The sequence below is a fragment of the Herpailurus yagouaroundi genome, unplaced genomic scaffold (assembly GCF_014898765.1).
Source record: "Herpailurus yagouaroundi ecotype Mexico unplaced genomic scaffold, PumYag 188, whole genome shotgun sequence".
Lineage (NCBI taxonomy): Eukaryota > Metazoa > Chordata > Mammalia > Carnivora > Felidae > Herpailurus > Herpailurus yagouaroundi.
The window spans coordinates 23,701,569-23,726,630 of NW_024412419.1; the positions used below are offsets into that span (position 1 = coordinate 23,701,569).

Sequence of the window (25,062 nt, forward strand, 5' to 3'; positions counted from 1 at the left end):
GACTTGGACATTTAACTCAGCTCCCCAACGGGCCTCTTTCCCTAGGTAGGTGTTGCAGGGACCTGGAACTGAACAGCACTGAACCAGCCACAGCTTCACGGCCACTGACCCTCTCCTTCTCTTTCAGACAAGCTTTGCCTCCTACAAGCGTTTGCTGGGCAGGTGCGCTTCCTGAGTGGCCGTGCAGTGCTTGATGTCACAGAACGTCTGTCCGGTGAGCGTCCCCAAAGCTCCTCACCCTAGCCTTCCAGTCCATCTCTGTTCTTCTCTCCTGGCATGTAGAACCACCCACTATCTTAGACCCCCAAATAATCAATAATCCTCGCAGATCTTTAAAAAAACTTGATAATCTGCTTTTTATAAATAATTCCCACCTTATCCAAAGGTAATCTTCATTTTTGACCACAATGGGGCAGGTTTGTACATAAACAAAATAGCTTTTAAGAAACTATTATGGGGGCACCTGGGTGGCTCGGTTGGTTAAGCATCTGACTTCGGCTCAGGTCATGATCTCACAGCTTGTGGGTTCAAGCCCTGCATCGGGGTCTGTGCTGACAGCTCGGAGCCTGGAGCCTGCTTCAGATTCTGTCTCCCTCTCCCTCTGCCCCTCCCCCACTCTCACTGTGTCTCTCTCAAAAATAAACGTTAAAAAATTAAAAAAGAAAAGAAAATATTATGCATTTCTTCTTTGCAAACAGGACGTCCACTAAGCCATAGGGTACCTTTGTGTGAATCAGAAAAAAACAAAAAACAAAAAAACCACCTCTTCTGGGTAGATCTTGCCTCCCAGCTACATGGCTTGGTCAGCGGCAACACTGTTGTGAGAATTAGCGTTGTCTCTTTTTGGGCACGCACAGGCTGGAAAGCAGAGCACAGGCTAGATTTCAACCCTCCTTGATGCCTGCGCCAGGTGCCTGGGGGCTGCACTACATGGGATTTGGGGCCTTGGCGGGCGTCTGCTCTGCTGTGTTCAAGCTTTGGCCGAGGAGAGCTTTGCTCCCAGGCGGTGTCTTCTTTGAGTCTGCCGTCTCCAGTGATTCCGTTCCAGGTCTGAAACCTCCAGTGACGCGGGAGGAGGCAGCACGGGGAGGACCTAGGCCTTTGTGGTTGTACCGACCTGTTTGCCACGTGCCAATTCTGCTCTTGGGTTTAACTTGGTTTTATAATCTTCCGTGCTTACCAAAAGCCTCCCCTACCTTCTTGGGAAGGAGGCGGGAGGGCTCTGTTCTCCAGACCTCTGAGCGCCCAACCTCTACAATGCAGACAGGCTGTGCTACCCCCGTGCTTGAGTCGTTGTGTGGGTTGTCTTCAGGACAGTGTCGAGGCTCCCTGGAGTGGCCTTCCAGGCTCTCGCCTCCCCCTCCCCCAGTTACATGCACTGGATCATCGAATCCTCCTAACAACCTCGTAAAGAGGCTGTGGGTGCCATGATTATCCCTTCTGTAGAAGTAAGGAAAGTGGAGCTCGGAAAGGTTAAGTGCCCAAGGTCCCTTGGCGAGCAATCTGGGCTTTGTCCCCAGGAGCCTGGCCACAGAGCCTCTGTGCTGTGCTGTGCTGTCTCTCCCTGAGTGCCCTCCCTGAGTGGCACCAGCATGCCACCAGCCTTGCTGGGGCTGATCTCCCATCCTCTGCCCTGTCCTGCCCACATGCAGCTCCCGTCCTGCAGAGAGAGCCCTTCTCCACCCTTCTTCCTCCACCTGGGTGGTGCTGGCATCAACTTCTGTGTCCCCTTCCTCCCTACCCCCCTGCTTGAGTTTCGTGAGCCTCTCAGGAGCATGTCTCCCCCCCCCCCCCACCCCGTGACAGCCTCAGTCCGCACTGGGGGTGCTCAGCACACATTGCCTGGCTGAGGACGTCATTCAACTCCTCCACAGCCCTGTCCTGCTCTTGGCCTTGCCTCTGTGCCCTGGTTCAGCCCTTTTAGTGTCCCTGGAGTGGACCCTTGGCTTCCACCCAGGTGATAGGCCTTCTCCAAGCAAAATAGGGTGGGGGGCTAAATGCAGCCACGGTGTCATGTTGCTGGTGCCCAGGAGCCCCCTAACTGAGACCACCTGGGTGCCAGACAAGGAACCCTTTTCTGTTGCTCAACATCAACATTCTCTGGGTGAAACCCTTACCTGTCCTTGTATGAGTGTTATATTGGCCCCGGAGGTGGATGGCTACCTCACTTTAGATCCTCCATCTGACTGTAAATATTTTCCATCTGTCTCCAAGAGACCTCAAAAGCAAGCGTTTCTACGTAGCTCTCCCGTTAAGTCAGGCCCAGACAGGAACAGAGAAGAAAATTTCAATTGGCACAAGGTGTGGACTAATAATAGCACAGCTTAACAGGAGTAAATCTTTTGCTAATTACTTCAGCTGCCTTTTAAGCTCAAAATTTAGTGGGGTTTTCTTCCCCGTGATGACTCCCAGAAGGGCCATCGCTGCCTCTGCCCGCTTGAGAGGCCCACCACCATCAGCCAGGTGACCTCCACCTTCTGTGCCCGGGGAATGTGGGCCTGACTGCAGAAGTGAGCTTCCTGGGCCCAGCTGTGAAGGCCTCGCTGCTGGGAGGGAGAGAGGTCAGGTGTGAGTGCAGCCTGCCGGGGGCTGCGGCCAAGTGACGCGGGGCAGGTTAGGGGCAGATGAGCCCCTCACCCTTGGGTGGGCACAGGGAAGCCCTACCTGCACCTGGTTCTTGGGATAGCCGTCTCCTCGGTTTGCAGGTGAGATCCTGTGGAGGTCTAAAAAAGACTCTGAGTTATACTTGTTCAGTATAACTTGCCTCCCCCCACCTTAGGGTTGCCCCCGTGGCTTTCCTGTTAACTGTGGCCTCCTTCTCAGTCTGTCTCTGGCTTCGAGGGCTGTCTCCAGCTCCCACCTCTCTGCCCCACTTTATGAGGCTGCTCACCCCCAACGTGGCTGGCTTGAGTCAGTGGGTGCCGTCCTGCCTTGCCTGGGAACGAGGACTGCCTTTCTTTCTGAGGGCTCTGTGACCTTGGGGAACCCCTGAGAGGTCCCACAGTGTGGGGTGCGGGAGCCCTGGGGGTGTGGCCTGAAAGCCAATGTACATGCTCCATGGGAAATGGCATGGCTCAAGTGCCAGGCCGAGCTGAGGGGGCCAGCTCATCCTCTCTGGTCCCCCGTTGTCCGAGGCTTGCTCCGGAGTCAGAGGGGTCCCGTGGGAAATATCCTGGGGGGTCGGATGATGTTAAGCTGGTGAAGGAAGGACAAACTGAGGTTTCACTAAAAATGAAACAAAACACACCAGCCTCTGAAGAACTCCAGGAGGATGGGGACAGTAGGGGGTAAAGAGCATGAGCTGTGGAGTTGAGGCGGGCTTGGCCTTTGCCCTCCGCCCTTGTTAGCCACGTGGCCTTGGGCAGGTTCCTTGACCCCTGAGTGTTGGCTTCCTCCTCTGCAGGATGGGCTGGTGTCCTGCCTCTTGAGGTGCTGTGAGAACAATGGAGTCATGCTGCAAAGCTCTGACCCCCAGACTCAGGACTGAGGCAGTGTTAGGTTTCTGGGTGTGTGTTGGCCCAGGGAACCTTCCAGTTGCTTTGCTCCATAAATAAGTAAAGTGCTTCTCTCGGCGTTGTTTGCCCTCACCAGCCCTTCTCCTCGGCAGGATGACAGGCGGACCGCGCCGTGTAGAGCAAGCATTGTTAGAACCGAGGCACTCAGGGTAATGGTGGCCGTGGCTGACGGCTGGAGCAGTGGCTCTGAAGTGACTTGGGGTAGCTCTTGAGGTGGTCTCGACCCCGGCATTTACTCTGACAGAGGGCTTGCTGGCAGGGGTAGCCTGCTTCTTGGATTTCTGGGGATTAAAAAGGGTAGAGAGGCTGGGATAGCCCGATTTCAGGGGTTCGTCACTGAATCATGGGTCTGTGCAGAGCTTGACGGTTGAAAAGCACGTTCAGGCCTCCCGGATTACTGCTGGTCTTATTGTGAGGTTTGGTGTCCAGACACTGGGGAGGCCACACTGGGCTTATCTCCTGCTGCCTGTTTCATTTTTCAGAATGCTTCATTTGAGAGAATGTTGGTTTTCCTCCCTGGTACAAGTTTTTGTTCGTGTGAAGTCACATAGGTGGGAATGTGGATTAAAGTAACACTAGTCCTAGCTATTCTTTGTCACCTGCCTACCTACCTGGGCACCTCACGTACATGTATTATCTAAGCTCTAACAGTCCTAAGAGTTTGGTTCAGGATGATTATCCTTAGATTAGGGAACAGCCTCAGAACGGTTAGGTGGCTTTCTCAAGTCATACAGCTAGTAAATAGCAGAGGCAGTTTTGCAGTCCGGCCCTGTCTGCCTCTTTCCTCTCCCCTGGGCTGCAGGGACCAGTGATGACTGTCATGGGCTCTGAGCACTTTTGTTTTTACATACTCATTCCTCCATTAGAAAAAAAAAAAAAGTTAAAAATTTTATATTACAACTGATTGGTATAAACATGAATATAAATCAGGCTGGATATCTTCATTTTTTTTTTTCCTCTGGATTTTAAAGAAATAAGAACATTTCCAGGGCCCCTCCACGTGTCCCGAGCCCTAGGTCGTGTGTCTGATGGACTAGTTGGCCCTTCTGGGCTGCCTGCCCTTTGGGGGATAGAACTGGTGTCCCAAGAGAGGGCAGGGAAACACAGAGAGAGAGAGAGAGCAAGCCTGCCTTGAGTAACTCTCCCTCTTTTCTGCCCAACAGTGCTGGTGGCCTCTGTTTACCCCCAGAAGCCCCAGGCCGTGGAGCGTCAGGTCCTTCCGGTCCTCTGGCATTTCCTGAACAACATGACGGGGAACGGTGTCCTGCCTGGGCGTGGCAGGAACGTCCGCGTGGCGGTGTGCCAGCTGTCCAGGGGCCTCCAGGAACAGATGGGCTCCCGGCTGTGGCACCTGGCTGCTGGCCAGCCAAAGCAAGTCCTCAAAATGCTCCAGGAACTCTTAGACACAGAATCCCGGTGAGGCAGCCCCAGCCAACGTCACCGACAGAGGGGTGGCATCTGACAGCAAGACAACTGGCAGCTCGTGCCCCTTTCACCTGGGTTACAAACGGATCTGAAATGGGCAGTCATTAATTTTTATCTTACTTGATTTTTATGATGGAACAGTCTCCCGGCCGACTTTCTCTTAGAGTTCCAGATGCACATAGTATATTTTGAAGTAGGAATAAAGGAATTATTTATTTTTCTAAGGCTTTATTATCGTGTGCTTTTTTAACCTCAGGGAATTTTTCAATAACTAGGCTTGTGACAAAGAAAACAAGACAACAGCAAAATCGGCTGCAGATGACATCGAAACGAAGAGATGGGGAGAAAAAGGGTAGCACAGACCCCTGTGCTGCAGACCCTTTTGGCCACGGCCCCCTATCTGTGACAGACTGGACAAGCCCTCCTGAACCCAGAGACCCTGAGTTGGCCATTTAAACCCAGTCCGTTTGTTATAAGCCTGATTTGAGGTGAGTAGGGCAAACATCTCCAGGGTCATCCTGATTCTGTGGGAGGCTTCCTTTTTGTTTTTTCTTTTTTTAAGTTTATTTATTTTGAGAGAGAGAGAGAGAGAGAGCGAGAGAGAGAGAGAGAGAGAGAGAGAAAGGGTATAAGTGGGGGAGGGGCAGAGAGAGAGGGAAAGAGAGAATCCCAAGCAGGCCCTGCATTGTCAGCACAGAGCCTGATGTGGAGCTCGAACCCATGAACCATGAGATCGTGACCTGAGCCGATATCATCAAGAGTGGGACACTTAACCGACTGAGCCACCCAGGTGCCCCTCTGTGGGAATCTTCTAATAGATCTGTCCAGCTTCTCAAAAGGCAGGGGGAGTTTGACATTTGCATTACTAAAAGCCTTCTCAGCAAGATGGCATTCTGACTAGTTCTGCCGAGGGTCAGATGATGTTTCACACTCCAAATACCATAAATGAAAGCACTTGGCCAAGCATGAAGCTACATGATGTGCAGATGTCGTGTGGGAGCTCTGAAATTACATGGATTCCTCCACTGGGGGCTGGATCGGGAAGCTGGAGGGGTGTGTTGGGTACAGGATGCGCCAGAACACAAGCTGAGAGAAAGTGTTGCCCACTGAGGGAGCAGCCAGGGAAATGGGGTTCCTGCAAGGAGAGAGGGATGTCTGGGGCTGGGGCCCTAGATGCAGTGAGAGTGGCTTTGCCTTGCCTGGGGCCACTGGCAGGTTGGCGATACTGTGACCAGGAGGAATTAGAGCTCAGGTCATTACCTCAAACACACGTATAAGGTGTGAGCTGAAGGGGCAGCATCCCATCCCAGCCAAGGAACCCAGCCAGACCCACAGCAACACTCTGGGCAGATCCAGATGGCTGAGGCCCTGAGGCCCCAGCCTCCTGCCTGCAACTTTTCTGGCAGAACCCCAGAGGTGGACCCCGTCCAGTGTCACCCACCTCAAGGCATAATATCGGTTCTACATCATGGTTCCAAGCCTCTCCCAAGGGGAATGGCCCAGAGCTGGCTGGGCAGCCCTGAATCAACTCACTTATATATTTCCGTGTTCATGGGTATCCCTGAGAAAGCCACTTTTTCATCTTGCCTGTGTGGCCAGATACAGCAAGGCCGGCTCCTACCCCCCCAATGCTCTAGGGTGAGGTTGGGTATGGTACAATCATCCCGGGACTCGCTTTTAATATGTGGCTTAAGTGTGACTTTAAGTAATTCTAGCCCCAGCAGGAGCTGCTTCTCGCTAATTGTGACCCCAGCAGGGGCTTCCCAGCAGCCACTTCCCTGGCTGATTCTGACTGAAGCAGGTTAAAGGCTTGCTGGACAGGGAGTCATGAAAGATGCCCAAGAGGCTGATTTTTAAACATTTTAAAGTTTTACACAATTTAATTAATTGTGTTTGCTTGGAGTCTGAGCAGACTCTTTGGGTTTGGTCGGGAGACTGACATTTTCTGCTTGCCAAGATCCTAGAACCTGTAGGAGCCCAAGGATGTAGAGTCTGGCAGGGACTTTGAAGGCAGAAATTAAGCTCAAAGTCATCTTCCTCTCTTCCCGCTTTGAGGTCCTGTTTTCCAAGGACGTCTTCAAAATGGAAGCCTCCCATTCCCTGTGCTCTGTATCCACCGTCCTGGGTGGAGAGTTTAAAATAACTGAGAACCGCTGAAAAGCAACAAATAACTGCAAGGTTCTACTTTCCTCCACTCAATTTTAACTTTAGATCGAGTCTCTGGGCAGCTGGGCTCTGTGGGCAATGCCCCTGACCCAACCCCACTGGGGACGGCCTGGGTGGTTCTCTCAGGCCTTAGGAAATTTCAGCCTCCAAAGGTTTCCCACATCATTACTCCTTAAATTTTTTTAAATTTCATTTAAAAAATAATTTTTTTAATGTCTATTTATCTTTGAGAGAGAGAGAGAGAGAGGCAGTGGGGAGGGGCAGAGAGAGAGGGAGACACAGAATCTGAAGCAGGCTCCAGGCTCTGAGCTGTCAGCACAGAGCCTGACTTGGGGCTTGAACTCACCAGCCACAGGATCATGACCTGAGCTGAAGTTGGATGCTCAACCAACTGAGCCACCCAGGCACCCCTCCCACATCATTACTTTTAAAACAGGGAAGACAGCATATTAGCCTCGGTCTGTCGGGAGTGCGTGTGAGAAGGAGGCCCTAATGGATGGTCAGTGGTGGGAAATGAACATTGAGAGCCACCCCATTCTTTGCTTGGCTGTATGTGCAGCCAGGAGCCCTACCTCCTGAAGATGTGCTTGGGGTGGGAATATAGCTTCTAGTTATGCAAGGGCCCCTGTCTCCCTCCAGTGTAAGAATTAAGGACTAGACTTGACTTGTATCTGCTTAGGACTTTCTGGGATTTTAGGAAAAGCTGCCTACAGGCCCTGCTTCTCATCTTGTTTTCTCTTCCCTGATTGATGTCAGGATCCCACCCCTAGGGATTTTGATTCACTTGGTATGGGGTGGGGCCCAGGGCACGGTCTTTTCTTTCTTTTTCTCCCCCTCGGCTTTATTAGGATTTAATGGACATATAACATTGCGTGAGTTTAAGGTGTACAATGTGTTGATTTGATACATTTATACATTGCAAAGTGATTACCACCATAGCCTTACCTAACACTTCCATCCCATGGCATAACTACTGTTTCTTTTTTGTGTTGAGATGTATTCTCTTAGCAGCATTCAAGTATATGACACAGAATAAGTAGCTATAATCACCATGCTGTTCATTAGGTCCGGAGAATTTGTTAATCTTACAACTAGAAGTTTGTATGCTTTGATTGGGGGCCCCCCCCCCCCCCACTCCCGGCAGCAACCACATCCTCCTGGGGAGCAGCTGGGCTGGAGAAGCAGTGCCTAAGTGCCTGCTCCCAGCCTGGCTCAGTCCCTCCAGCGAGGACAGCATTGCTCACCAGGTGGGTGTTTCTGAGTCTGAGACCAGTAGGGGTTCCAGTTTGGTCCTTACCATTACTGGGGCTTATTCAGGGAAGTATTATGTCTCCTCCGTGTCTCGTCACCTGGTGTTTCGGTGAAGAAGGCTGTAACATTTGAAGGTTTTGTGTTGTTTTAATCACGGCTTTATAATTACCTCTCCGTGGGTTGACAGCTGTTATTAGCGTCACCTTGGGCTCTCCTTGAGAATCTTGACATCCAGAAAGTGATCCACACCTCTGAGGCTGGTGTCAGAAGCCATTAACTAAACAATAGCTTTAAAAAGTCTCCAGGTTTTGTAAACACAGCCAATCCTGTCCCCCTTCCAAAGGAGGGAAAACAAAAAAAGCTAGATAAATAATTTTCATGGAGGCAATTTGTTTCCCAGGGTCTGTATTTCCTTTCTGTCTCATCCATTGGTTTTTACTACTTTGGGGCACTGGCAATAAAATAGAAGTGCTGTCTGTTAAAGTGCCTTCTGTTCCCTTCGGGGGGTTTCACCTGGAAGCCCACTAACGGGGGCGGGGTGGGGGTTCACAGCAACAGGGAATGAAGATTTAAAAAAAAATTTTTTTTGAAAATGACTTCTCTTTTTTTTTCTTAATTCCGGGACAGTGGTGGGGAGGGACAGGTTGCTGTTGAGGTACGTAGAGGGGACTATTATTTTCTAAAATTCTCTTGGAAATTTTGTTTTGAATTTCTATCCAAGCTAGTTTAAGCGGTATGGCTAAAATTACAGCTGGCCTTTGGCTGGATATGAAAAATAATTTCCTCTTTGTAAATGCTGGAGAAAACTGAGAATTTCTGCCAAAGAAGGTTGTGGCATCTTTTAGAATAATCAAATACTGCTGGCAGTAGGTGTTAGAACCAAGGCTGAGCAGGGGCTGAGGAATGTGTCACTAGCTGGCAGGGTGTCTTAGGAACAAATATTTGATATCCCTCAGCCTTTTTTTTTTTTTTTCTCATTTGTAAAAGGTGTTGAAAAAAAAGACTGGCTTTGTTCATCTCACAGGATTTTTGAAAAATCTAGTAAAACAATGTAGATAATTGTGTTTGGAAAATGTAGAGTGTTACGGACAAAGAAAAGGTATAATTATTATCAACTGTAGCCTCAGCCCAGTAAAACCTGCTGTTCAGGATGCACGGAAGCCATTCCCACCATCTGACTGACAGCTCACCCACCACTCAGCATGGGAATAAATGGGAGATTCTGAAGCTCATTTTTTTTTTTTTTCCATTTGGAATATTTGATATTTGTAGCCATGTTTGCCAGCAAAATGTTTTAAAGACTTTTCACTTTGAGAGACACGGAACGCTACAGAGAAGAACGTCCGTTCTAGCTGCATTTAACTTGGCCGGTTTTAACGTTCTCCGAGAATCAAAGCGCAGATCTGGAAGGGGCGGGCGTGTACTTTCTTTTCTTAATCAGAATCTCCCGGTGTGGGGGTGGCAGAGGTGAACATTACCAGCACCCGGGGTGGAGGGACTGTCAGCTCAGTTCTTCCAGATGGCTCAGAAAGATGGTTTAGAAGTCTTGTCGATGGCAGGGTAAGGAGGCTGGCAATGTTATGGTGGCTTTGCAGATGAAGAAACGGATCCCTAGAAGCCCGGTCACAGGGCTGTGGGATAGAGGCATTGAGTCTCAGGCTTCTGTGTCCCAATTCCAACCATCAGGAGTAGGACCAACTCTGGCTCCCCAGGGTGACTGTCGCATTCACCACACCCCTCCTTTCTCCTCTGTTCACCTTGTTTCTTTGATTCATCCCATCTCAGGTCTCAGACCCACCAGGTTTGCCTTGGGCATTACCTGACTCTCCCTGGTGCTGCCATTCCAGCCAAAACAGATTGGTGGCTTGTGTGCAAGACTTCAAGGGTATCTGGGATTTAGCATTCAGAACCCTGGCTCCTAGATGGCTCGAATTCTGTGGTCACAGGGCCCACAGATTATCCAGGAAGTTACTTTCTGAAGCTCATGAGAGTCATCCAGCCAGCAGTGTCCAGGGTCCCCCATAAAATTGAATTAGATGGCTGAGCGAATTAACCGTTTGCTCCACTGCGTATGCAATGCATCTTTAATTACATTTCATAAAAATGTCGGGATGGATTGATGGAACTTTCTTTAAACTTCAGGTAGGCACTGGGAGTAAACCACAGTGCAGTATAACTTGTTCTGTTAATATAGGCCCAGAACACATTTACTTTATGGCAGTTCAACAGAGGCTTTGATGTGGGGCTACTTAAAAATATATTACCTTTGCAAGGCTTTCCTTTGGAAGATACAGTGGGTCTTGGCAGCCTATAAGCTGTCAACCAAATGATCAATTGACAAATATGTTCACACTTATAAGTCACTGCACCAGCTCTCCTGATACATGCAAAACGCTGGTTTATTGTAGAAGAAAGCGTGCATTTCTCAAAATCCTTTCATTCGTGGTGTAGGGTTGATGAGACAAGTCTTGTCAAACAGAAGCTTTTCACAATGCAAGAGAAGTCTCTTTGGTCTGTAGGCCCTGCATTTTCTATCCACATGGATTATTTCAGGTTCTGAACTGGGTGTATGATGTGAGGAAAGAGATAGATGCTGCTTAAACAACTGCACAGATCCAGGCTGTGGAGAGAAAGTTCTATTTCCTCTTGAAGATTGTATTTATACTTGCAAGAAGCTATCACTGTTCTGCCAGAGTATATATCTCCTTTTTTTTTTTTTTTTTTCTCAATGAATCCTTTTGATGGAACTGGAAAATTGTGTTTCTCCCCTGGGGCAGAACCATATGCTATGTTACTAACGTGTTAGATACAGAGCTGAAGCATCTCCCTCTCTGCAGCTCTGGGGTCTCCATGAGTGTTGAGGATGGCTGGACACCCCTGGAAAAGACTTGGTCCAAATAAGAACACGGGTAAAATATGTGCCTCTTAAACTGTTATCTTCTTTGGTGGCAGCCTCTCTTGTCTTTATATCCAAAATTTCTTCTTTGTTTCTAACTTTGGGAAGAAAAAGTGCAGACTCATGAGTCCTTAATGGTTGGGTCTATTGGCTTAATTAAAAAATATATTTTTTTATTACGTTTCTTTATTTTTGAGAGGTAGAGACAGACAGAGCGCGAGTGGGAGAGGGGCAGAGAGAGAAGGAGACACAGAATCCGAAGCAGGTTCCAGGCTCTGAGCTGTCAGCACAGAGCCCGACGCGGGGCTCGAATTCACGAACTGTGAGATCATGACCTAAGCCAAAGCTGGATGCTCAACCGACTGAGCCACCCAGGTGCCCCTATTGGCTTAATTATTTTAAAGAGACAAAACAAAACAGACCCTGCTCTCCCTTCTCCTTTGAGGACAAGAAGTGGATTGGGCTCAGCAAGGACGAGGTTCTTGGGTGGAGGTGAGAGTGACCCATCTGAGAAGTTGTGGGATTGGGCTTGTCCCTCATGGCCACCAGCAGTGTGCTTTCTAAGGCAGAACCGCAGATGTCGGTTTGAGTAAAGGCCCGGTCTCGAGGAGGGTTGAAACTGAGCTGAAGCCACATAAGTTGCCTGTTGTGGTAGATTTAATTTCTTTTGTACAATGTCTAATTCACCTATAATTTGGGCTAAGTCTGGTGGTTGGGATGGTAGCCAAAAAACCACCTCTGTGACCCATCTGCTCCTGTGCCGGCTCGGCACTGCTTCACCTTTGACCTTTATTGCCTCCCAGCCGCTTGGCAGTGACAACCCCTTCCCTACCACAGGGAAAGCTGACTTGGGATTCTTGAAGCCTTTGGGTCCTGGGCCAACACAATGGTCTATGCCAACTAATTGTCTATGCTACCTGGGCCTGGAGGCCTCTCACTACATCACATATGGGGATATGTGACAGGAGCCTGGCATTGTCCTGATACAAGCAGGTGCTCAGTAAATGTGGAGGGATGAAGAGGAGTCCTGAACTGCTCCAGGGCTGACAGCAGGAATCCTAGAAGCCCAGTACTCCTCCATTGCTGCCTCCACATAGGAAGGGTGAGTGTCAGCTGCTGCTTGGGGGAGGGGGCAGCCTCTCTCAGAGAGCCTCCTGCCAGGCACACTCATGGAGGTTCATTCCAGACCTTTCTACCAGCCACCCACACCTAGCTTTCATTGCTGCAGCTGGGTGCACTTGGCCCCCACCTACAGACTCAAACGAACCCAAACCTCTAAGAGGCGGCCCTTTAAGTGAGAGCTTGGCCTCACTTCCTCCTCCTGTGGATGTCTCTCCCACTTCCTGTCCTGGTTCCAGGAACTAGACTTTTTATCGTCTCTGTGATTACACTCCTACATTGTATCACAGTTTCATTGATGGGGTCCCTGTCCAGTCTCCCTTCGTTTCGGTTTCTGCTGTGTTTCTTCAGCCCCCTGGAAGCCTGCCCCTCAACCCCAGCCCAGGGCAGCGTGTGCTTTCTGACAATCCCTCCCTGAAGCTGTTTACCAGTGAGCTGCATCTCCCACCCAGCTTGCTTCCCCTGCGCTCAGGCCGGTGCCCAGCCTACCCAGGGCCCACAGCCTCGGTCCCCCTGCGCCTGGCCTGCCCAGGTAAGGAGAGTGGCCAACTCTGTAGCAGGGAAGTTTCTTAAACCTGGCTGCTTTCACACACTTACACTCCCTCCCATTTCCTGTGGCCCACGCAGTTCCCCAGGTCCACCCACCCACTCACCCTGCACGTAGCCCTGCCCACAACCAGCCCTGCCCCTGCCTGAGCTCTGCTCTGACAGCACAGATAACCAGCAGCCGTGAGCATCCAGCTGGGTGTGCACAGGCATTTCCCAATAGAGGGGTGGGTTGTGGCCCCTCTTGGTGGTTTAATCAACTAATCCTTGGGTGCCTTTGAAGAGATTATCCTCATCACCCCTATTTTAATAACTGGACAAGTGAAGATGAACTCGTTTACTTGGAGTCACGGCCTGTCCCTGGGGGAGGTAGCTGTAGCCCCAGGGCCCAGTTTAACACGTTCTTGAGTCATGATCTATTTCAACAAGAAAGGACTTGAAGTCTATAATTTTCCCAAACTTAAAAAATCGGCTTTGCAGCGGATCTGGAGGATTGCCCCTTAGCTGTACCCCGTGGGCGAGAATTCTTGTCTTTAGACAACCCACTGAGCCTGCACTGAATCACCCAATTATGGCAAATTCTTTTCTAAATAGAAAGCCCTCTACAGCCACCGATGGAAAAATTCCAGATCTGCAGCAGATATCTAGTGCATGGGCAGAGGCAGGGTTTTGGCACGACCAGTCGTTCTTCGTTTCCATCTCAGATCCAGCAGAAGTTGTGCAGATGATTTGCAGATGAATAATGTTGGCCAAGAAGCCCCTGGGGGAGACTGGCGTGCGTGCGCGAGCGTGCGTGTGTGTACCCTCTGGAACCCCAGCCCCTTTGGGGCACAGAGAACAGGCTGTGTGTTTGCAAGGCTTGGTTGTACCCACCCAGCTTGAGAGGCATGTGGATGCGTAGGGCAGAGCATGTGAGACACTCCTCTGAGACACAATCTGAGGCCGCTCAGCTCAAGTGGGCTGGGAGCTTTGTGTTGAGGGCTTTGGGTCTGTGCTTGGGAGGGAGGAGAGAAGGGTGTGTGTCTTAATTCCACCTTGGTCTTCCTATCTCTGAAGCAATCGGTTTCCAAACAAAGCCCTCAGTGGTGACTCGAATGCTGTGCCACTGTTTAATCTTTAAAAAAACAAACAAACACCCAAACTTTCCAACCCTTTGTACAACTAGACATGCTTTGGGCAGATGGAGTAATGGAAGAGTCATGGGCAATGAAATGGAACGAAAAGCAAAGAGATTCTGGTGCCAGGAACACCTCTTTGATTTTTGCTGTATTCTCTTCCTAGCTGTGTGACCTCAGGCAAGACACTGTTGGGGTGAGGCTGTAGGGGCGCTTTGGTTTTCTTTATCTGCAAATAGGGAGGATGCTATCTGCTTCCTTCTTTGTTGTGAGGATTAATTGATTCCATGAAACTAACCCAGGTAAGACCCCCTGGCCCATCCAGCGTGCGATAAATACATTTCCCCCCCTGAGTTAAGGCAGTACTTGAAGGATTGAAGAGTGTCTTTGTGGGGGTCTAAAGTTATAGTTAACTTTTGAGCCCCAAGGCAAACCAGAATCTGGGACTGAAAGTGGCGAATGTTTAGAATTTAGCAGACTCTCTGGGCAGTGTACTTTCCAGATCTTTCTAGGACACCTCAATAGGAGTTTGGTTGGTCCACCATCTATGGGGCAGTCTGCTGCCTGGCTGTCACCCATATTCTGGGATGACTGGCATCAGTGTGACCCTGTTGGTTGGCTTGTCAGGCTACTTCCTTCTCTTGAGGCTTGTCCTGGGCGCGGCTGGCTCTGGCCTCCCGCTGCAGCCCGTGGCCCAACACGCAGAGCTCTGGGGGAGATGCATCCAAGCCAGAACCCTTTAGTTCCGGGGCACAGGGGCTGCTCCATGGCTCAGTGTCCTTTTTGGGGCTCTCCTCACTGCTGCTGCTGGGAAAAAGGACAAATGTAGATCAAGAACTCCTCTGTTGTTCCTTCTGCAACCTGCCCCCCCGCCCCCGCCGCAATCCCGATTCTGCCTCTCTCTGTCCTTCTGTCTCTCTCTCCCACAGGCCTGTGGCCCCTTGTTGTCAGACCTCTGCCCTCCTGCATCAGGTTTGCCTGGCCGGTGCTGTCCTGTGTGCACCTGCTGTGGTAGGGCACCGTGGGAACCCAGCCCCTGGTGTCTGTGCTGACAGGTTGAGTCCTGTTCTTCTTCTGATGCCCAGGATCCTGCTGCTCTGAACAAAGCAGCTCCCTCAGGAACTCTGGGAGCTGGGCCTTTATTTTGTTTTTGTTTTTAAAGCACTTCTTGTTTAATAAAGGGTTAGGCTTAGCTCGTTGAATTGAAAACAACACCAACAATAACAGCAAAAAAAAAAAAAACAACCTAAAAATAAAAAAAAACAACCAAAAACCTCACCACACCCTGTTTCACTCAGCTGCCACCCTTTTCCTGAATGGAGTAAAATGGAAAGTGTTTGGCCCAGGCCTGGCATCTGGCTAGAATAGAGCTTTCCAGCCACTGAATGACACAGTGACAGGGGGTCTGGGTGGAGAGGGACAGCCAGTGTGCACTGGGAGTGCAGAATGGAGAATGATCACCAGCATGGAGCAAGCTTGGGCTGGAAAGGGGACTGGCTCAGGGGCACCTGGGAGGCTCAGTCGGTTAAGCGTCTGACTTCAGCTCAGGTCATGATCTCATGGTTCGTGAGTTTAAGCCCCGCGTCCAGCTCTGTGCTGACAGCTCAGAGCCTGGAGTCTGCTTTGGATTCTGTGCCTCCCTCTCTCTCTGCCTCTCCCCTGCTCACAGTCTGTCTGTCTGTCTCTCTCAAAAATAAATAAGCATTAAACAAATTTTTTTTTAAAGAAAGGGGACTGGCTCAGAAAGTTGCACTGGCTGTGCGCTGGCGGGCTAACCTCGTAGTTACTGCTTGGAGGTTGGAGTCTGGCTGTTTGGGTTCAATTCCTGCACTTACTAGCAGTGTGCCCTGTAGCATATTAATCTCTCTGATTCCCAGTTCTCTTCTTTGTAAAATGGAGATAATAACAGTACCCATCTCATAAGGCACTCAAAGGTATCAGTATTGGATAAAGTGTGATATAGTCGTAGCATATTAACCAGCACATGATAAGTGCTCAATAAATGGCCAGCTGTCATTCTGGTGCTGCCACTTTGTAGCATGAACGAGAAGTCTTACCTGGAAGGGATACTAGGGACCACCCTGTCATATGACATGTAGGCACCTGAGGGCCAAAGTCCCTCAATCAGTCACCTCAGGTTCAGGACTGGACCCAGCTCCTCACATGCACAGACCAGAAGGTCTTTCTCTCTGCCCGTGACAGCAGGTTCTTGACTCTTCCGGGAGCTTCATTACACAGCATGTTTAGCTCTATGTGTTTAGGCTTACATGAGATGTCAAACCAGTGGAGGGCAAGTCTGAGTTTGGATCCTAATGGGATCAAGGTGGCAGGAATGTGGGGTGGGGTGGAGTGGGCACTAAGATTGGCACCAATGTGATTTTTCGGCAGTGAGAGTCTCACTGTGTTCTGCAGAGCCAACCGCATCCAGGTTGGCCTCTGGCCCCATGACCGGTCCCTGCCTGACCAAGTGTGATTTTGTGTGCAGGACCAGCTCCCATCTTACTGACTTCTCCCGGTGCCTCTTCTGGAGCAGGGGAAGCCAGATGTAGGATGCACTTCATCCATGACCCTGTGCTGCTCCCCAATGGGGTAGCTGGCAGGAATGGGAGGGGCTTTCCCGGAGATAGGCTGTGGTGGGTAGTGTCGGTGGAGGTGACAAATGACTTTGTCCTAGAACTGCGTCTTCCCCAACCCCAACCAGGTTCCACATCTGTGTGAGGCTCAGGCTAGGAGGCAGATTTTCCTGGTTGCCACAACATAGCTGTGGTTCTACCTGGTCCCAGGACAGCTGGGGAGGCAGGCTGCCCAGCCACTGCCCTGCTGGTCAGTTGGTAGGTAGCCTGATCCAGGAAATAGGGTCGGGGGGGTTTAAGTTGCAGAGAGCCCCTGCCGGGGGTGGTCCAGTCCAAGCAGAGACGAAAAGCACTGCATTTAGGGGAGAAAGCCTGGACCCTTCTTGAACGCTCACAATGCCCCAGCAGGCTAAGACCTAGAGACGGCACCCCCACCAGGGGATTCAAAACATAAATAACAGTTGGAGCTCAGTAACGGAGCTTCCTGGGTAAGCCTCCAAGGACTGTTCCCAACCCCCTGGGTCCCAAGATTGGGAGGATAAACATCATCATTTTTTCTATAAGAGGGGCTTGTGCCCGGCCTGGATGACGAAAAGCAGGTCAATGCCAGATGCAGGCCAGTTTATCCTGCACGCCTGCCTCTGCTGCAAGATGTGTGGGGTGTGGTTCATCCCTGCCAGTCCCTGCTTGCAGAAACAGCCCGTCCTGAGTCTTTCAGGCTCTCTGGGGCTGGCTTGTTGGCTAGTTGCTCGATCTTGGGAAATTATGCCTAATTCCTCGGTATGGTTTCCCATATGCAGGAGGGCAGGAACAAAGGCAGCTGCAGAGGGTGAAACCACTCAGTGCTTTTATAGCTGGAGTACTTCTCCTCCCAGATGCCAACTTGACAGGGACGGAGGTGTGGAGGGACTGGGGAATGAGCATTTTCCCATCACATCCACCACGTGCTCATAGGCTCACAGTTTGGAGGGGCTGAGAGGTGTGGTCTTAGCAGGAGGCAGGGGAAGGAGTGTGAGCCATTATTGTGACCTTCCACGTGACCTTGGGAAGGTGCCTGTTCACGGATCCTCCTTTCTTTCAAGCTGCAAGCACTTCTCTCCGCCCCCACCACCCCATCTCCCCAAGTATTGAGATTCAGGACATAAAACAACCTTTTAGCCTGCCCTATTCTGAGGAGAAGCCTGAGAGAAGGGCATTATTTTCTTCTTGAACAATTTTATGTTACTTTAGTATTGCTCCTGCTGTTTTAAAATGTTAGTGTTTTTAATTAATGCCATTTTATTGTCCCTGTTCTCTCAAGCTCTTCTCCTGAAGGGCACAGTTTTAGAAATGTAATATCTGAATAAGTGGCTAGAGTGAGGAGTGATGCATTAACATTTATAGAGGTTCTTAGATGAAAAGCACCGTGCTGTAGGAAGCTCATTTTAGATTTAAGAAAAGAGCAGTATTACATTAAGATTCTTGCAAAAATAATCAATATTTCATTTCTTTCAAGTGGCTGGGGAAGTTTATATAACTATAATAATGCACAACTTTCCCTAGATAACATCTTTATTTAAAATTGACTGCCGAGGACTTTGTAAAAAATTACCATTCATGCCTCAACAGATTGTGAAGTCTGTAACGCGCATCACTCTGGCAGAAATACACTGCTGATTGACGCAGTGGTGGGCGTTTTGAAGATAGAAAGGACCGTGCTGGTTGAGCTTCGTCTGATCTGATATCAAGACACATTGATAAGAGTTCTTCTCTAATAGGTCTCAGATAGACAGATTTCTTCCCATGCCACATCCTGGAAAAGTTGCATGTCCCCATGCACTCCGTCCACTTGGGCATATGTGCCTTTCCTTCTGTGTGCAGGTAGTGGTGCAGTGTGACTCATGGCCCGTCGCAGCCTTGTGCCCAGGCCTGCCCACGTGGCCGGGCCAATGACATGCAAGCCAGCTGCCCTCACCGGAAAAGCACACATGAACTCAGTCTGCTGAGGGTAGAGATGGCAGTCCTTCCACCCGGTTCTGGTACTCAGCGCCCATGAAGAGTCTTGCTCTTGCCCCACACACCTCTGAACAGGGAGGTAGAGGTGAGGCTAGAACAGAGGAGGAGTGGAGGCAGGCCTTTGCGGGTGTGGGGAAGCCAAACATTTCTATCGCACACATCCAGGACGAGCCATCTCAAGGCATGTCCCCTGGGTGTCTCTGAGACAGTTTTGAGTGGGGGAATCTCTGAGGTCAAAACTATTTTCATAATAATATCAAGATGTTATTTGCCTTTTCCACTCATTCTTCCGTGAATGTAGAATGGAGTTTTCCAGTCTACATGACGTGTCATATCACACCAGATGGACTGCAGAAGCAGATTTGAGAATTCCACCATCTTTCCGTGAGGCCAGACATGAAGGGATTTGCAAAAATATAAGACAATGCCACCCTTTTTGCTCAAAAACATTTTTTTTTTGTAGAAAATATACCTACTTTTTATGTTAACATATAATGGGGTCATTTAAAAATGGATTCATAAACATTTTAAACATTTCTCAATTTTAATTTATATTACAGTAAAAAGTGATAGATACGACCCACCTACATGAAGGTTCTTTTGGGGTCTCTCTAATTCTTGAGAGTTTAAAGGGGTCCCAGGACAAGGAAGTTTGAGGGCCTCCCACATAGATACTGGTCTACTTTAGTAAACTAGAAACTACAGTAATGAGGACGCTGGTTCCAGACAGGGTGACAGTGTTTCAATGGAGGGTGTAGGGGCATAGGAAGTCACTTCATCTACATTTCCCTAAGTGCAAAATAAAGGGGGTGTGTGTGTGCTTGGATTAATGTGATTATTTAAATTTTTTTTTGTTAAATGTTTTTTAATGTTTATTATTTATTTTTGAGACAGAGACAGAGTATGAGCAGAGGAGGGTTAGAGAGAGAGAGAGAGAGAGAGAGAGAGAGAGAATATCTGAGGCAGACGCCAGGCTCTGAACTGGATGCAGGGCCCAAACCCATGAACCGTGAGATCATGACCTGAACCGAAGTCGGACGCTTAACCAACTGAGCCACCCAGCCACCCCTAAACTGTATTTTTCACACAGCAGAACTTCTTCCAATTAAAATCTTTCTTGGGAACTTGAAATGAGTGACAGATTAAGGCACAGCTGCTCGAGGAAGGGGTGGGTGGCAGGAGGCTGGATATCCCCCAGCCCCCTTTTCCAACTGCCTCTTCCCTTGGAGCACCGTTGGAAAACTGCTGACCCAGATGATCCCAAGGACCCAAGGCTCTACTCTGATTACCACAGGGCCGGGGCCCACGACCTTCCTTACCTGCTCCTGCTGAGTGGGGATTCACAAGTGTTGCTGGTGGCACCGGGGACAGGCAGCGGGAGGCGGAGACCTGGCCGGCGGTCAGAAGCTGTCCTCCTGACGAAAGGCTGAGGGTTGAGGGCACACAGGGCCATGCCCCGCTGTGAGCCCGCCCTCGGCCGTGGCCCTGAGCTGCTCCTCCAGCATCCTGCGGGGGTCCCACGAGGGCCCCCGGCTTCAGGTGGCAGTGATGGTGGGGTGAGCGGGTGGGTGGTCGAAGGTGGCAGCGCAGCTTCAAACAGAGAGGAGGTGGCTGGACAGAATATGGAACACGTGTTCCCAGACACTTTGGCTGTGGCTGCCCGATTGTTCTCAGAACCTCCTGTTTCCTGTCCCTCAGTAGGGGACACTGGGGGGGATGGGGAGGCGCCAGAGGAAAGGGAACTTGCTTCTGTGTGCTGGGTGGGGGGGCTGGAGGCCTTGTGATGTGTGGGTGGGCTCGCGGGGGGAGGGCTGGGCGGCTTGTGCTGCCGTGTTGCTGGGGAAGCTACTTTCTTCGTTGTTGGGGGGCTTAGCACCTTGGGGCTCACCGGAGGGCTGACAGGTGGGCTGGAGGAGCCATGCACAGAAGGAGCACTTAGCCGGGCAGGTCTGTGAGAGGAGGGCTGCCTCCTGACTGCTCGGGGTGTCCAGTATCCCCTTGAGGGAGAGGCCTTCCTGACCAGCAGGGCGCTTCTCTCCTGGCTTGGTCTTGGGGCCTCAGGAGAATGTGGCCCCCTTGTTAGCCTGGCCAGGCCGGGTCCCAAGGTCCTGTTGTGCCCAGATGTGTGGCTGGAGTGGTGCCAGGGGATGGCCTTCTGGGGATGCTTGGACAGGCTGGCAGCCTTGTCTGCAGGTGCCTGGCTCAGAGCCCCGCTGCCCTCCACCTCTGGGTTTCTGCTGGTTGCTGGCAGGTGGTTAAGGTCCCAGGTGAGCTTTTTGGTGCCGCAGCCGCTCTTGCTGCCCCCTGGCCCTGTGCTGTGGGGTCTGGTGGGGGCAGTCGTGCTCCTGCTGGGTAGCAGGTCAGTGGGGCTCATGGAGGCTCTTAGCTTCGGGGAAGCCCACGTTCTCCGGGCAGGGTCAGCCCCTCCCGGCCCTGGCACATGGGTCTCCTTGGAGGAGCTCCCTGCTGGCTTGCTGCTCTCTGGGGGCTCCAGAGAGATGAAGGATTTGTCCATCAGGACTTCCAGAGGCGGTGGAGGGAGATGCTCTGGGTCCTCCTCTGTTTCACAGTTGAAATTGAGATCCTCACTCTTGGATGCTTCTGCTGTGAGCACAGGGGGAAAAATAGGAGGTGGGGGCCTCAAGTCTGGCCCCACCTGGAGGGGGTCTCTGCTTGCTGCTGGAGAAATTTGTGGCTTTGGATACAAAGGGGCAAGCCCCCTGTAAATGGGAAATCTGGGAGGCATGATGGGGACCCCCCATTTCCTGAGGCAGGGGTTTGGCCCAGAGTCCTTGGAATCCCCCAGTGTTCTCAGACTCTTAGTGGGACTGAAAGTTTCAATGAGTTTCTTGACCGATGTTCTGGTGGGGCAGCCCCTGACATTCCAGTCCATGGCTCCTGGAGCCTCACTGGCCCTCTCACCCGACGCAGTGGCCACCGGAAGCCCCTCAGCTCTCCGCCACCAGGGCTGTTCACTCTCAGGGCGGGGACCACATTTCGGCAAGATGCTTTTGTCCTGACTTGGCAAAATGCTGAAGTTCTTGGTGAGAGAGGCCTTCAGCTTGCTGATGGTGTTGCTCGGGGTGACCCTGCAGTTGTCGGGCCTCAGAGCCGCTGCTCTGGGCTGCGGGACCTGCCCCGTGCTCTGCCCCTGCTGTCGTGAGCCCAGGGCGTAAAATGCCTCCAGCCTCTGGCTGAGGTCTCTCTGGACCCTCCGCAGCTCCTGGAGGGTGGGGTCCTCGGCCTGGCTCTTCAGACAGCCCTCTGACTGGGACCTCCTCTGCCTCACAGGGGCCCTCCTGCTGCCACTGGCTGTGCTGGGTCTTGGTGGGACCGCCGTCCTCCTGTCCTCCTCCTCGGGCCAGTCCTGGGGCCCCAAGGGCACAGGGACAAACTTGATCCTTTCGCTGATTGCTTCCTTCATCTTCAGAATCATTTCCTGGGCTTGGGGGCTCCTAAGCCTCCTGGGGTGTGGCTGAAACAGGCTTTCCGGGCTACCAGGTGAAGACCGTGGCCTTGGTTGGGAAGAATTTTCCTGCCATGCACAGGGACTCATGCTGTTCGCTTGGTCTTCCTCCTCCTCTGAGCTACTGTCCTCACCTTCACTGAGGGAAGACGTGCCCATCAACCTGGGGCCTTTAGAAAAACGTGCTTCCCTGGAGATCCCAATCCCAAGGGAGTCACACCAAGTGCTTTTGGCTATCCCCAGGGGGCTGGAGGTAGTGTTTCTTGGGCCCGTGCTGGAGGGGCATGGGCCACCGGCCCCACCCTGTGCCTCTGGCTGAACCTTCGCCATAGGAGGTCTCGAGAGCGGGCAGTCCTGAGGTCGGTCTGAATCCATCTGGAAAGGACTTTGCTGCCAGGTGTGTCCTGAGAGCCTGGCTTCCGGTGTGGCTGGAAACGCTGGTTTCCATTCCTCGGGCTCCGGCACTGAGTCCCAGCTGGCTTGCTTGCCCAGCTTGTCGGCCAGCTGCACAGACTCATTGTCAGCACCGATGCCACTGTCCTCGGAGCACAAGGGCAGACCCTGCATCCCAGGGTCGCTGTGGCCACTCACCAAGCTCTCCAGTTGCCCCAGAGCCCGCAGGAGACATTCATCCACACCCCTCTTTGTGCTCAGCTTCTTTCCCACGTGGCTCGCAGTGGCATGGAGGTAACTGCTGGAGCTCTCCAGGAAGCTGCCGGTGAGTGAGGCCACCATGCCCCTGAGCACCAGCAGCTTGCTGACTGTGTGCTGCAGAAGCTGTGGTAGGAGGTCCGGCTGCTCCCGGGGCTCTCCTTTCCTCAATGGCCACGCCAGATCCTCCCTAACTTCTTGGAGGAGCACTTCTCCATCCTTGGAGATCTCCCCCAAGAGCCGGTTGACCTCATCAAAGCACAGCAGCAGGAAGCTGACCATGGGCTGGAGCAGCTCTTGGGTCTGGGTGGCCTGATGGGTGATGCACAGAATTGCTTCATATTTGGAGAGGCTGGAGTGGAGGTAGGTATAGGCATGCTGGTGAGCTTTCACCAGGGGCTCGGGGAAGTCCACTTTGCCCTGAGGCTCGTGAGCAGGAATGCTGTTTTGGCAGCAATGGCCCTGTTGGCCACATGTGTGGCATCTCAGCATCCTTTCCTGGGTGTTACTTTCTTCACTGGCTTCCCCAGAGGAGGCTGCCCCTGGTGACCCGTGGGAGCTCTGTGTCTTGGACGGAATGTCCTTAGCCGTGCGGCTTTGTGATTTGCCCAGGTGGGATTGGGAGGTTTTGGCTTTGGGGGGCAGTCCTTCCATATCTTTCCCTTTGCCTGCAGTGGGATCTCTTGGGAGCTGACAAAGACCTTCAGCCGAGCTTTGGGTCTGGGAACTTGAATGCTCCTGTGCCAGCCTCTGTCCCTGGGACAAGCCTCCCCCAGAGTCATAGCAGGTGGAGGTGGGAAGCAGCGAAGGGGTAGAGCATCTTTCACTGCCCCCCTGACGTCCTGGCAAAATTGCTTTGGGCTTTTTAAAAAACTGGATGCCACTCTTAGCGACGCTATTAACAAGGTCATTGTGGGAAGGTGTGCACCCCATGATTTCAGCTTGTAGTCATGTGGGGGGGGGGGGCCCCCCCCACACTCTTCACAGTTTGCAGAGAATCAAATTTGAAATAGGAGGAACAAAAGCGAGCCTTACTAATCTGTCCGGGCAATTTCCAGGCCAGAATCCTCTGAAGTCCATGGTGCCGGGTCCTTGGAATCAGTTTTCTTTAGTTCCTTGGCCCCACCATGAAGAGGTGGTGGTGCCTGTTGTCTTGTTGTTCTAATCTTGAACCCTCTGCTGTTAGTGAGCAACAGGGCAATTCTGAAGGACCCCAGTCTCAGGGATTATGGGCCTGCTTCAGCCCCGGTCCTGACAGATGTGCACGGCAAGTGGAACTTTAAGCCTATTAGGTTAATCATGCCCTAGCCAGTCAGCACTCCCAGTGTGTTCTAATATAGAACTTCTCAGCATTTGCTATCTTGGGAAGCGGATTATTTTTGCACGTGCTTATGCTTTTAATTCTGTTCAGACGCCTGCCATATGAAACCTAGAGAAATGAGCCATAATTGCAAAAAGCTCTGGAAGAGACACATTTGTGGAAGAGAAGGGAGGGCTCGCCAGCTCCAGATCCTGGCAGAGAAGTGACCTTCACAGTTTAATAAGGGCAAGGCAGTGGAGTGTGCTCCATCCAGCCTGCTATTATCAAGGAGACCCCAAAACACACAATAGACAGTAATTGAGGCAATACATTGTTGTTCGTGTGGCTTATAAAAATACCACGGCTCTAGTGCTAGAGAACTTCTCTAAATAAGACCGTGAATAAAGAAGGCAAGGTGGCTTTCCTTTACACTGGAAAAGTGAGTCTGATAGCAGGGAAGAAGGCTTCCCCGATTTGGAGGGGAAGGCAGAGAAACGCGCTGCCATATAGAGCTCAAGGCTGGTCCCCATGGAGCAGAGGGGCTCCAGGAGGTAATGCTGTCAAAGAAAGAGGCTTTTAATTAAATCTTTCTCATAGGAAAATGAGCCAGCCCTGGGCAGTGGGGAGCGATTTGGTCATTAGGAATAGAACATAAGGGAAAAGTATCTTTTCCTTTTTAAGCACAGCTTCTAGGCAGTTTTAATATGGAGCTCTTGCCCATAGTGAAGGGTAGCAGCCGCCCATCTTAAAACTCCTCTTGAACTTTTTAAAACCGCCAGTAGTCTAGAGCAAGTAGAGAGGCTTGAGGCTTAGGTTTAAATCCTGCTCCTTTCAGCTGGGGAAGCTTCCAAACTTAATTAACTTCCTTGAGACAGAGCTCATCTTTGGAATGGGGATAATGGTACCTACTTTGTGGAGGTGTTGTAGGCATTAAGTCAGTTAATGCTTTATAAGTGCTTGGTGCAGCGCCTGGCCAGTGGTAAATTAGAAAGAGAGAAAGAAAGAGGTAAAGAAAGAAAGAAAGAAAGAAAGAAAGAAAGAAAG

General features: G+C 51.2%; 2 protein-coding genes across 7 annotated transcripts in view; one reads left to right on the forward strand and one right to left on the reverse strand.

Moving 5' to 3' along the window:
- TOGARAM2 (TOG array regulator of axonemal microtubules 2) overlaps nucleotides 1–5,171 on the forward strand; it is a 68,608-nt gene extending 63,437 nt beyond the window's left edge. For 2 of the 4 annotated variants that reach the window (XM_040496407.1, XM_040496406.1), the window contains 2 exons: nucleotides 128–214; nucleotides 4,679–5,171. In XM_040496407.1, the coding sequence (XP_040352341.1) occupies nucleotides 128–214; nucleotides 4,679–4,935 (344 nt within the window). In that variant the 3' untranslated portion in view covers nucleotides 4,936–5,171. The remainder of the gene's footprint in view (nucleotides 1–127; nucleotides 215–4,678) is intronic. The other 2 variants (XR_005797237.1, XM_040496405.1) reach the window with 2 other exon arrangements.
- An 8,071-nt stretch (nucleotides 5,172–13,242) lies between these two features.
- On the reverse strand, nucleotides 13,243–23,990 carry PCARE (photoreceptor cilium actin regulator). Of its 3 annotated transcripts, none has more exons than XM_040496408.1 (2): nucleotides 19,921–23,990; nucleotides 13,243–14,840 (listed from the first exon to the last, which is right to left on the reverse strand). In XM_040496408.1, the coding sequence occupies exons 1-2, from the start codon at nucleotides 23,649–23,651 to the stop codon at nucleotides 14,657–14,659; spliced, it is 3,915 nt and encodes a 1,304-aa protein (XP_040352342.1). In that variant the 5' UTR covers nucleotides 23,652–23,990; the 3' UTR covers nucleotides 13,243–14,656. The 3 variants fall into 3 exon arrangements, with proteins under 3 accessions (XP_040352342.1, XP_040352343.1, XP_040352345.1); XM_040496409.1 differs by having other exon boundaries at nucleotides 13,243–14,837; nucleotides 19,921–23,989; XM_040496411.1 differs by lacking the exon at nucleotides 13,243–14,840 and adding an exon at nucleotides 15,676–18,979 and having other exon boundaries at nucleotides 19,921–23,989.
- Between the last annotated feature and the right edge of the window lie 1,072 nt (nucleotides 23,991–25,062).

What these genes read in the sequence shown, in the direction of transcription:
- PCARE (XM_040496408.1), bottom strand. Translation starts at nt 23,651, where the DNA reads ATGGGGTGCACACCTTCCCACAATGACCTTGTTAATAGCGTCGCTAAG. An exon ending in TCCCCACTCAGCAGGAGCAG is followed by an intron (nt 14,841 to 19,920) that starts GTAAGGAAGGTC and finishes CCTTTTTCCCAG; the next exon opens with CAGCAGCAGTGAGGAGAGCC.